General features: G+C 37.5%; 1 protein-coding gene across 1 annotated transcript in view; it reads right to left on the bottom strand.

Moving 5' to 3' along the window:
- The window catches only part of LOC127656228 (A disintegrin and metalloproteinase with thrombospondin motifs 16-like), a 117,915-nt gene that overhangs the window by 24,577 nt on the left and 79,675 nt on the right, over positions 1-13,663 (bottom strand). The window contains exons 15-19 of the mRNA XM_052144434.1: positions 11,970-12,100; positions 7,151-7,274; positions 4,217-4,461; positions 3,485-3,623; positions 1,099-1,225 (exon numbers count right to left, since the gene is read on the bottom strand). Coding sequence (XP_052000394.1) covers positions 1,099-1,225; positions 3,485-3,623; positions 4,217-4,461; positions 7,151-7,274; positions 11,970-12,100 — 766 coding nt within the window. The remainder of the gene's footprint in view (positions 1-1,098; positions 1,226-3,484; positions 3,624-4,216; positions 4,462-7,150; positions 7,275-11,969; positions 12,101-13,663) is intronic.

Below are 13,663 nucleotides of genomic sequence, written 5' to 3'. Positions count from 1 at the left end.
ACACTTTAATACTTTAAGAGCTGCTCTCAGAGAAACTGCATTGGGTGATGAGTCATTAGGAGTCTCTCAGAGAACCAGTATGGAGAAGCACACAGCAGTTAAGCGAGCCACCGGCTGTTAAGATGCCACTCTGCTGGACAGTGAGCACCGAGGGACATACTTAACCAGCTCTGGGAGCTGGCGACCATTTTGGCAGACCTGGCATGAGCGTCATGCTATAAGCTCAGGTCTCCCATTCCAAGCCGTCAGATTTTACTGCGTATTACTTTTTGCAGACTTGAAAGATGCACTGGAGAAGGCAAGCGATGGATTACTCTACCCAGGGGTACCTGACTAGACTTGATACATGACAAGAAAATAGTTCTGCATGAAGCTGCCAAGGAGAAGGCTCTAAACTATATTATTATAAGGGACAGGAGGGAAAAGCAACTCTAAAATCAGACACTGAAATATCTTTAGCAGCATTAGTCTGTCCTGAGATGACATTGCAATCCAAAAATGCAATATAACACCCTGATGAAAACAAACAGCATAAAACAACAACTGTGTCGATGGCAACCACATCATCAAATTTGATTATTTCTTCTCTCCATATAAGCTTGGACCCAGATGATTGCTGCTTGCAGCTATATTTATAATTATTTTTTTCCTGCCCTAAGTATGGGCAGCAAAAACTGTAAGTCTTAGAGACACCAAACTTGGCAGGTTGGTTCCAAATCCCCACCACTACTCAGGCACATACGCACCCCCCCATCTGCCCAAGGTGGCGCTTTAATGAGCACTTTTACATTTTAGCTCATATCTTCATAACCGTAAGGGCTAGAATCTAAATTCTTTTTCCTCTGATTCCTTGAGTAAATCGGGGGCGCTACAGCCTAGCTGATATGAGGAATTGTAATTGTGATACTTGCTTCTGCAAACAGTCTAGCTGGTAACGCTAAATAAAATACATAATAAATATATATTTAAAATACTATATACTTATATTAAATATCAGCCTGTTCTGAAAAGCGCATCAAGAATTTTGTGGGGTAATTTCCTAAGAAACCACAAAAATTTGTAGCCCTTGTGAGTAAAATTAGAGAAGGTTAATGTTACCTTGGGGGGCAGGGTTGTGTATTGCAGGACACCACACCGGTAGAGGGCCGAGAGCGTGAGATACAGTAAGACGTGTTCACCTGAACTCTTAAATCCTTGTAGCATGCTGATTTAGTGACCATCTGACCTGAGGAACAAACACAAAATGTTGTATCAATGTAACAAAGTGTCTCCTTGATGAATTGTTCGGAAGACTATCCGACTGTGCAAATATAGAGTATATGAATATAAACCAAAACAGAAATCCACAATGCCTTGTCCAATGAATTTGAGTAGATATGAATGTTATGGTCAGACAACTATCCCCTTTGTCCTTTGACATCATTGATAAAAGCTATTGTGCTGGAAAGTCCAAGTTATTTCAGCTGAAGAAGCAGCCTTCCAGAGTTGGAGCAGAGGGCATTTGACCTACGGATTAAAGGACATCCTAAATTAGGTATTGCTCACCTTAGTTACCATTACAAAGTGGTAATTTCAAGGCTTGTGTGAAAGGTGAGGAGTGTATGGCCCATATGTTCAGCACTAATGATGGGAACAGACCTGAAATTAGTGGCCCACCTGAATGTGAACTAGGATGGTAAGGGTGTGCAGCAAAGCCATTATCTGTTTCTCTTTCTGTACCTTTTGCAGTTGCAAATTTTTTTGTCAGGGTCGGGTGTGGTCTCCGCAGTGTCCTCCTCTTTGAAGGGACACCCCCCCAGCTTGGACCAAATATATGGCCCCCAGCCAAACAAATTCTTTCCTTTTTTGGGGAGAACAATAGAGAGAAGGCCATGGCTGGGCCAGCCAGTCCTTATACCTCTGAGCAGTTTGCCGTTCCCCAAGGTGTAGGGGACCGCTTCATGCCTGCCAGTGTGTTGGGGTAGTTATGCGACGGCTTGCTGCGCTGACTACGAGGCACACAGAGGTCTACCCGTATCGCACTGCCAGTCTGCGTAACTCGGTTCAGCTCTTGTGGCGTATTCCATTGGGACCCCTAGTGTCAACTCATCGACACAATGTCGAGTGAGTGACAGATAGGGAAAGTCTCGTTTACTGATGTAACCTCCATTCCCTGATGTAGGGAACGAGACGTTGTGTGCTTCCTGCCACAACACTAAACCAACCGCTGAAATGGCCGGGCCTTTGGCTCAGCTCCTCAGTGCGATACCTGATGTGCACTTGCAGCATCACTACTTTTATAACCATATGTCAGGGGGAGTGGCATGCAAATTCCACACGGCAATTTTCATTGGCCTTTTCTCAAGATCAGAGAACCGAGATGTTTTCCACACCATTCAAAATAATAGGTGGCAGTCATGGAATTAGCCCACAGTACAAAAAACATTTTTATTTTTATTTTTTTGGAACACTTACAGTTCAATTCTATTAAATTATTATTTAGTCTACTTTAAAAAAAAAAATTACTAAATTAAAAAAGTTTTTTAGACCTATATATGCCATTTCTTTTCTCAAAGTTAAATTAGATTTACCCTGTTCTGTAGATGAATAAAGTCGGCTGAATGACGTTCTCAGAATGTTCTGCACTTTTTTCAAGACTATAAACTATCAGACCTATTTTTCTAATGCTGAGTTCACTTTCAGAAAACAAGCTTTTGAACATTTTTAAATGTTTAAATATTTTAAATCTAACCCTCTTTACCTTGGATCGCAATTACTGCTTCTTCAGAAAATATAAATTTGCATTTTGAAGCTAAAATACATTTTAGATGATTTAGAAATATGCGGGACATAATGCAGTTGTGATGGTGATGCTTTTGATTAGATGATTGTTCAAAATATTGAATATCAGGAATGTATCATATGTAAACCCTGATATTACACCGCATCATTTTGTTTTTCTTCAATAGTTGTGCACACAGCATATACACATCGATGGATGGTCCTTATACTGAGAAAGAAAGTTTCTGCCACTACTTGGTTCAGGTTGCCAGCTTGAACAGGGTCATGACGATCTGCTTTCGGGTCGGAACCGGTGCCAACCTGCAACATCAGGACCAATATTACATTCCTATCAGAAGGGCAACTGCTCCCTTTGGATTGCAATTCGTCCTCTTCTGATTGCTTTTATTTGTGAAATTAAAAAGATAGTAAACTGGCTAATTTCAATGAATTGTCTCAATACTCTCCCCATTTTACCAAAACTTCAGAGGAAAGAAATTAGGGACATCTGGGAGGCGAATTAGCGATAAACACACATTTCTGAATGGAAACAGCTTCAGGGCAGATTTATTTTGCGCTAAACCAAAACTTGCTCATTTTATGGCCCAAAATGAAGAGGTGAAACACTTGATGCTAAATGTTTTCTCAAAACAGATATGTGTTTAGGATAAGATCTGGTCATCATCTACCAGCTATTGACTCATTAGTAGAGCATATACAATACCTCCTGCACAGGTGGCTGAGCACTGTGATCGAATGATGGCCCAGGTGTAGTTGTGTTTTGGTTGGATCCGCCTGTCTGTATCTTCCTTGGCCAGTGTGTACTCCCACTGAATGCCTGGGTTCCAGCCCTGCAGAAGAACCTGAGAAAGAGATAATAAATAGCTTTTTCAAACAGGAAATTGCGAATTATACCTTCTTGGTTATGTAATAGCCAACAGCATTTTGTTTATGTCCATGAACATGATTTGGTACTTGATACTTTTGTTGGACAAAATGAGTAAGAGCAAGTAGAGTCATCAATATTGATATATCTTCAATACACAAAAGTGTATCTACTATTTGTTAATTTTGTCAACTTTGTGCTTGATGTGAATGTGAGCACAAATGTGTTTTTTTCATAGACAGGCAATGTATCAAGGTTAGCCCTGTTGTTCGAGGCCATATCTACACCATCTGGACCCAAAAAGCATCATTCTTTGCAACTCAACTTTGCAAGCAACACATACATCATACTAATTCCTATAAAAGCATAAAACGTACATATTTTTTCACATGAGCACCATGGCTCAACATGCCTGGAACATTTGCACTAACCACTAGGCCACAGCTCTGTCTCACAAATGTGTTTTCTAATTCCAACTGCATGTTTGAATTTTTACTCTGAATTCTAATACACTGTACAATCAGTCAATTCAGGCAACTCTAATGTGTCAAGCCAATTATTTGAGTTTACCTCAACCACAAGAGTGTCATTGGTGGGTCCAGTGGAGATGAGACTCTCTGGATGATTGTAGGGCCTTTTGTAGTCAAACACAGCACCAGCGATGGAGTGTCGCCCAGGCCAATCCACTGTCCAGTGCCCATTAAGAAAGTACTTCCTCTGCAGATTCCTCAAGGCCAGGTAGGAACTGGAAGAGTTGAGCTCCACCACACGGATACTTCGTGCTCCAGCTGGAATGGTGACCACCCGATAATACTCTACACAAGAGATAGGTGACAGTGACATTAAGTTGTTGAACTACTACATTTGTATATTTATAAATTTTTAATCCACAATTACACTTAGCTGTCACCTTAATTAAACAGTTTATTCAGATTTAATTCCATTAATTTCATTGTAAATGCCATATAAAATTGTAGGTACCAAATTTCTGCTACCTTCTGAGATTTACATATGGCATATCTTGATTATTTATTTATTTATTTTTATTTGATTTATTATAGCAAGCTAGATTATTATATTATAGCTTATTAATTTATTTTCATTAATTATAAGTCATCTTTAGGCCCCATTGAAAGTTTGTTTGGGCCCCCTAATGGGTCCTGGCCCCCTGGTTGAGAACCACTGTTCTAGACGAAATTTGAGTCAACATCACATGTATCATTTTGGAAAAGGTAATCCTCCAATGCATTGCAATGGAACGTATTCCATTGCGTTCTGTGAAAATTTCAACAAAAGTTTGAGCCTAGAAAAAATATAGATTATAAATATAAGTCTATTCAGTTCTGAAAAGTACAGCTTGAGCTCATTAAATTTAAGTGACAGTGGCACCATTTTTCCAAACCAAAATGATGTGCTTCATTACACGATTGGCTGCAATTTCCAAGTGAAATGTCCATCGGGGGGGCAAAAAAAGCGATTGTAATAGTGTCGTAATGAGAAGAGGTTTTAAAGGTGAATATTAGATGCATGTTTAAATGAGTAAAACGTACCTCCCTAACCTTAAACTTTAGGGAAAAATAACCAATAGTGTGTAAAAGATAAATGAACCCTTAACCAATGCCTTATCCTAACCTATAGTGTTTTAAAAGCAAATTCAAAATGAAAAGCATATTTACTGAAACACCCATGTCAATTCATGCTGCTTGACTGGGCTTGAGGCTCGGTCTCGAGTCCAATATCAACACTCTATCAGGTGAGCTAGAGCAGAAGTTAATCATATTGGAATAAGTGTGTTTATGTAGGAGTTACAATATATAGATTTTCAAATGTAAAAAGGTGAGTGTAATAGTGCAAAACATAAGTGTTTATAAAGTAATTAACAATCATAGTACCCATGATTTGTGTGAAAATAAATTAAAATCCCAGTTGCTGTAGCAGTGTTAATTTCACCAGGAAATTGCAGTAAAACGTAGAAAGCGGCATGTAAAAATCAGTTTGCAAAAAAGTAGTTATAGTATTATAGTAATTAAATTGTTCTCTCTACTTAAAGACCGTGTTATTTTACTAAATGTTGTTTTGTGCTACATGCTGTTTGTGCTTAGTAAAAGTACAGAGTCATTAGCTTAGCAACATGCTAACTTCAATCGCCCAATCAATCACTACACCATGTCCAAGACAGGAGCAGGATTTTGTACCAATGTAGGCTTCCACATTGTCCTGTTTAAACTGGGGACTTCCCATATTTTGGCCGAAATGATGTGCTTCATTACACGATTGGCTGCAATTTCCAAGTGAAATGTCCATCGGGGGGGCAAAAAAAGCGATTGTAATAGTGTCGTAATGAGAAGAGGTTTTAAAGGTGAATATTAGATGCATGTTTAAATGAGTAAAACGTACCTCCCTAACCTTAAACTTTAGGGAAAAATAACCAATAGTGTGTAAAAGATAAATGAACCCTTAACCAATGCCTTATCCTAACCTATAGTGTTTTAAAAGCAAATTCAAAATGAAAAGCATATTTACTGAAACACCCATGTCAATTCATGCTGCTTGACTGGGCTTGAGGCTCAGTCTCGAGTCCAATATCAACACTCTATCAGGTGAGCTAGAGCAGAAGTTAATCATATTGGAATAAGTGTGTTTATGTAGGAGTTACAATATATAGATTTTCAAATGTAAAAAGGTGAGTGTAATAGTGCAAAACATAAGTGTTTATAAAGTAATTAACAATCATAGTACCCATGATTTGTGTGAAAATAAATTAAAATCCCAGTTGCTGTAGCAGTGTTAATTTCACCAGGAAATTGCAGTAAAACGTAGAAAGCGGCATGTAAAAATCAGTTTGCAAAAAAGTAGTTATAGTATTATAGTAATTAAATTGTTCTCTCTACTTAAAGACCGTGTTATTTTACTAAATGTTGTTTTGTGCTACATGCTGTTTGTGCTTAGTAAAAGTACAGAGTCATTAGCTTAGCAACATGCTAACTTCAATCGCCCAATCAATCACTACACCATGTCCAAGACAGGAGCAGGATTTTGTACCAATGTAGGCTTCCACATTGTCCTGTTTAAACTGGGGACTTCCCATATTTTGGCCGAAATGATGTGGTCCTCCCCACCAGATGACAAAACACCCCTTATTGAAGCTTAAACATTGTCGAGGGTACCACTTACCCCAACCGACCACCTATAACACCAGTCCGGTACTGAAGCATTCAAAATGGTCAAGCATCCAGTATACACATGCAGAATTATAGAGCAGAAATAGAAACCAAGCAATCAACAGAATGTCATGTTAGTAGACGTTGTCAGGGTTGGTTGAGTCTGTTGAATGGTGCGTGAGTGGCCATTAATTTCATTGGCTGTTAAATCAGTTACTTGTGAGGTTCCATCTCAATTAGAAAGCTGTTTATGTAGACAGACTCCCACAAAGAGAGCGAGTTAGCTCTAGGTTTTATAGCCAAATAATATACAGGTGTTCTGAGGGTAAAGACAGACACGTACGGCTCATAAAATGTTGTTTGGTGTATTGTCCTTTGTAGATCTTGCAGGTGGAGTTATCGCCTTTGCAGACACCACACATATCCGGCACAGCAGTGGATCCCAGCACCCTGTCACAGCCCACCCTCTGGAAAACACAGATCATGACCTCACAGCCAGCATAGTACCAGAAATAAAGTTCTGTAATCTATCGTTAAACAGTCATGAAAGTCCAGTGTAGTCAGTCACTATGGGTGTAGTTGCATTAGGCACACAATGAAAAAACATTTTGTATTAATACAGAGGTACAAGATGCTTCAGATTACAAAGATAATCTCATGAAAGAAACACAAGAAGCTGACCAATTAAAAAATTAAATATTCAGAAATCAAATATTCTTCAAATAAATGGGAAATCAAATATTCTTCAAATACATGTGAAATCATTTTAGGAAGTTGATATGTGTTGTGGTGTGACATGCCATCAAAAACTATTTTAAACAACATTTAGCAAGATCTATTATTATTATTATTATGCATTCAGCTTGTATGACCTCATAATTAAGAGACTACATAGAACATTTGTACATTTAAAAATGATTTTTCATAAACTGATAGTTCACCCAAAAATTTTTACTTCTCTCATCTTTTACTCGCCCTCATGCCATCCCAGATGTGTATGACTTTCTTTAATCTGCAGAACACAAGCAAAGAATTTTAGAAAAATATCTCAGCTTTGTAGGTTCTTTCAATGCAAGTAAATGGTGACCAGACCTTTCTAGCTAAAAAGACACCAGTGGTTTAATATATGCTGTATGAAGCGTTTCAATCACTTTGGGAGAGAAACAGATCATTATTTCAATCCTTTTTTAAATAAATCTCCACTTTAACTTTCAGAATGTGAAAGTGAAAGTGGAGATTTACAGTAATATTTTTCTACAATTATTTTTTTGTGTTCAGCAGAAGAAAGATAATCATACACATCTGGGATGGCATGAGGGTGAGTAAAAGATGAGATCATTTTAATTTTTGAATGAACTATCCCTTTAATGTAAAATGACCTGGTGAAGAGATATACCATTTCCCATTAATTTACATTTTACTCTAAAATCTTGATGTTGATGGCAAAACAATTCCATGGACATGGTATTATTTTTTCTAGTATGTTCATGTGCAGTATTTAAATAAACTTTTTGTAATATTTTCAGAACAGTGCAAACAGCTTATGTCATCGACTCAAAACATGAAACTGACAAATCACTTGGCTGATTCATCATTATTGCTCATATAAACTAAATTCACTGAAGTATAATTGTTCTGGTCCACTGAAATTTATCACCATTTCATACTAAAACAATTTCTCCTTTACAATATAAAACAGATTTGACATGTTGTCAGTGAAATGCACCAGTTGGAGTAAAATTCAATTAAAACAGAACTGTAGCTGGCTCTTTTACAGCAAACATCCAAGCAATATGAAACCACTGTCTGTCCTGGAATAAATTCTCAGAGGAAAGACTTTTTCTGTGCACTGAAGAAAGTGTTGCGTTCTGATTGGTCCTGTCTTACAGCATCTCTTAGTGGAAACATTGAGATGAAAGAGATTTGGCTGCTCTGCCTCTCAAAGGGGATTTCCATGGCAGTAAAATCCATAAAACCAACCACCGTGAGAATTCACAACATGCTATAGAGTGTGCTCTCTTCAAAGACTTGTAAACCTGTGTCTCTGATGATAACATAGAAACTGTGTCAGTAGTCCATTAGCAAAGTAAAACCCAGCAGCAGCTACACCAGTGCTGAGAGACACTTTCATTATATATAGTCATGTATTACAACTATGCAGAAGCCCCAGGGTAGAGAACACAACATGCGTCTGTAAAGAATATTTTGTGTTCACTACGTTTTCAGCTGGAAGTTGTTCTTATGAGGGATATTGATCACATTTCTCAGTAACGTAAAGCCAACATTTTGCAAGTGCACAGTACTGATAATGCAATGCATATTTGCATAAATAATTATTTATAGCAAATCAATCTTGTGTAGCTAGAAACGTTTACATTTACGTACTTGCATAGAGAATATTTCGTGCCGACCTGGACAGACTACACTCTTAAAAGAAAAGGTTCCATATAGAAACCTAAAGGGTTTCATTGCTCGCTTCATATTTGGAACCCCTAAAAGGTTCTATATAGAACCCTTTTTAAGAACCTTTTAGGTTTATTGAGTGCATCAACAACCAGTGTTCAAAACAACGTTCTTACCTCGATTCACTACGATAAACCTATATGGCCGACCGGAGATGGCAGTAAGAGAGAGAGAGATTTACGGGCAGCTGCCCGACACCTGTGTGTGTTTGTGTCTTTTTAGTTTAGTTTATTATTAAAATATTATTTATATTGTCAAGCCGGTTATCGCATCATCCTTTCACCTTTTACCCCTTTAGACTGGTTCCGAAATCCAGGAAGGAGGAGGGATGCGCCGTAGTACAGTTCTCGCCACTGCCATCCACCCCAAATGAGCAGCCGCGGCCATCCGCCGGAGGACGGAGGAGCCCGGCCACCTGGAGACGGAGCAACTGCCTCTGACCGTGAGGGGAGGAGGGCGGGGCCGGGTCGTGATGCTACACACCCGGCCCCTTATCAGGCTAATCAAGCCTCCGAGAGGGATAAAGGCCAATCGGAGATGGCAGTGCGACAGAGAGAGATATTTACGGGCAGCTGCCGGACACCTGTGTGTGTTTATTATTTTATTATTAAACTATTATTTACGTGGTCATGCTGGTTCTCGCCTACTCCTTTCCATTAACCCCTCTAACCCTCTGGGGTCGACGGACATGCCGGGTGAGCTTTCAGCAGTCTCTGGGTTCGCAAGCATATATCTGAAACACGTCACAAAAATTAACTGAAACTCCGCGAATACTTATCACACAAACATGAAACATATGTCTAAAGAAAGCTTAAAATATCTACTTAATATAAAATAATTCAAATTTAAAACAAATATTCTCCTGCAATGTAATTGGTATGAAACAAAGCGATGTACAATTTCTCCTGGCTCAACTCATTATCTCTAATGTGATCACACCCACGGGCAGAGGGCGCTATTCATACGGTAATGTGCTGAGGCGATCAATGCAAATGGTGAACGCCCCCTACTGTGTCTTAAAAACAAAGTTCATTCACTTTTCTGCGCATTTGGAAGATCGCACAATACACAAGTGAGAAAACTCCTGGATAGTGATGAAGAGTTAACATTTTCCTCAGAAGAAGAGCGGGACTCCGATGAACATTTGTATTTTGAAGAGACTTGAATTTCGGACGAGTAAGTCATTTAGTTTTCATTAGTCGACATGCTATTTTATATAAACATGTGCATATTTTACTAGTGGGACTGTTTCCAGCCAGGATTCAGAGTATTGACATTTGAAATATGTCCTAATAGGCAAGTAATAGTTACATTTAAATGCTGTTTTGGCTAATGCAGGCATTTAAATAGTATGCTGTATAATATAAATATGTAATATGATATAAAAATAATATGAATGTTTAGATTATATTTTAAATAGCGTTTATGCTGCCTCATTATCATCACCAAAGCTTGTGCTTGCAAATATCTGTTCAGGTGTAAATGAGTAAAATGCACATTAAATATGCCCATAATAGAAAATCAGCATATTATAATGATTTCTGAAGGATCATGTGACAAAGTAATCTCTTCCGTAATCTAAATACCTTTTGAATGTAACTATATTCTAAATACCAATACACGTATTCCGTTACTCCCCAACCATGCTTATGGTATACATCCGTGCATTATTACATCATGTCTGTGATAATAGGAAAGAAGAACCAGCTGTCTTGTTCACATGTAAACAGTACATAGCGGTAATGCACATTTTGCACACTCACACGGTTCAGTACAGCATCGTTGCAGTCTAGATAAATGTTTATCTGTTATCCTTTAGGCAAAGTTGTTTACCAGCTATAATGCTTGGATGTGTTGTCTGGTAGTGTTGCTGAAGCTTTTATTGCTTGTCATGGTTTTATGAATTGAACAATTCTCGTGTGTTAATGAATGTATCTACGTAAATGTAAATTAACCAGATGTATCTACGTTGTTGGGGGAAGTTACTGTTTCATGATTACTAATATGGATGAATTCTGAAATTGACTTCTTTTCACTGTTACATTGTATATTTAAGCATATTATTTTTATGTTTATTAAAGTACATTTTATCCCCATCATTATTGAATCCTTGTTATATGCTTTTAGTTCACTGTGTTATTGGGAGCATTGCACAGACATACTATTTTAGTATTACGGTTCACAGTACAATATAACAATAAAAAAGTCTTCCATTGAACTCTTATCAGCCATATCACAAATTTCACCTCTTAAATGGATAAGTTTAGTACAATACAAACATTAATAGTAGATAAACCACTTGAAAAACAATATAAAAATATACTGGTAGTGATTGAAGGGATTACTGTAAGTCAGCTGTTCTCTATGTAAAAGTGCAAAAGAGTGCTAAAAGAGAAAAGACATTGGATCTGATAATTTGTTAGTTATTATTTTGTAATCAAACCCAAATCTGTAGAAGTACATTGTAAAAGATAATTTTTTTTGCAGTATGAAATGCAAATGCAAATATAATGTAGTGTAGTGTTCTAAACAATTTATAAATAAAACTGTCAATAGTGTAATTTATGCATACATATACATACATTAAACAACTGTCGACCCGAAGAACCATTTTTTTTTCTAAGAATGTAAAACGGTATTTGTATTGTGTCGTAATATATAATTGAGTATCCAGAGTGTATGTGAAATGTATATCTCACCTCACAAGTGCCATCAATGCAGACATTAGGGCTGTCCTGTGTACAGAGTGTTCCATCCCTGACTTTACTGGAGAGGGCAAAGAAGAAGTCATATCCTTCAGCAAAGCAGTAGAGCTTACACACGTCCTGATCTGTAACAACAACACAAAGGACATACAGGATCAGGCATAGATACACTAACACATACTGCCATACTCTGAGCTATATCAGTGACCTTCTGTGAATTGTAATGGTGTATCAGCATCTGTTTCCTTTAAGGGTTATAAATGACAAATTTCCAACAAATTCTGCTCTCACTGGAAATGTTATTGTGATTAATGTGAGGTATTGCAAGTCACCGATGACATGAATAAATGTGACCTGCTCAATCATTTTGAGTCTTTCTGACCCAGAATCACGTTTTGAAATTTCTACACTAAGGCCACATCCAAACAAATACATTTACTTTTGAAAACACATCTTTTTCTCTACGTTTTGGGCTTCTGTCCACACTGAAACAGCATTTTAGAAAGTGAAAATTGACCTTTTCGAAAATGCTGTCTTCATGTTGTAGTGTGGATAGGGATATCTGAAAATGATTAATTATTTGTTGTCGTGTGATGCAGTCATGTGCTACATTTAACCCAATACAGTCAAGATGTCAGCCCATAATGTAGCGGTATTGTTGTACCTGCTATATACTGTGTACAACCTTCACATTGCATTCCTTCAAAGGCAACGGGAAGTTTACTCAAAATTGCTGTCTGGTGACGAAACACAAGGAAAATTGCATTTCAGACTGTACATAGAACTGTGATTTTTTTGCATGCACAGTAAGGGGATTTAAGAGTTTTCAAACTTTTCAGTGTAGATGAGCATCTTTTGAAAAACACATGAAAAGTGCAGTGTGGATGGAGGGAGTTTCGAAAACAAAAACGCTGTTTTCAATTGAATCTGGATTAATGTGGATGTAGCCTAAAGAACCGTCTTTCTAACAATATAATTTGTATGTTAAAATCTATTATCATTTAAATATAGGCTGGTGTAATAATTGAAATGCTTTTCATCTTACTGTAGTGCCTAAAACGCAAAATGTGTTTCTGTGACAATGTGTCTCATAATGATGGAGCAGATCACAAATATAGTTTTCATTAGTGAGCAACCCATATTGGTTTTTAATAGCCGATGCCGATGTCCAGAGAGCAGTGTGGCCGACATGCTGATACAATGACGATATATCACACAATTTAATACAGTAAATAGCCTTGGCGATATATCGGTCGACCACTAGTTTCTATCTTATTTTAGTAGGATTAAGGAGATGGCATAGTCTGTGTATAGCTCATTCAAAAAGCATTTAAATATATTTTGCTCTTTGGTTTTATCAAATTAAAGCATTTTTAAAGGTAATTCTCTAGTATGTTAAAAATGAAATCAAATATTTTATGTCTTTTGAATTATACCACACCAGATGTGTAACTCTGAAATTACACTTAATCATAATATATGAGCACCTGTTTTCAATTAGTTGAATGTACAACAAATATCGCTTACTTAGTAACTACAACAATGAGCCTGTTTACATGCAGACCAATATGCTGATTACTCCCAAAAATCAGCTTATTTAAAAAACGGACAATGCAAGAAATCGTCTCAGGTTACGACTGTAACCCTAGTTCCCTGAGGAGGGAACGAGACGATGCGTCGATGACGCT

The sequence above is a fragment of the Xyrauchen texanus genome, chromosome 15 (assembly GCF_025860055.1).
Source record: "Xyrauchen texanus isolate HMW12.3.18 chromosome 15, RBS_HiC_50CHRs, whole genome shotgun sequence".
In the NCBI taxonomy this organism is placed as follows: domain Eukaryota; kingdom Metazoa; phylum Chordata; class Actinopteri; order Cypriniformes; family Catostomidae; genus Xyrauchen; species Xyrauchen texanus.
Note: the sequence above shows the minus strand (reverse complement) of the source record. Positions and strands in the feature narration are given on the sequence as shown.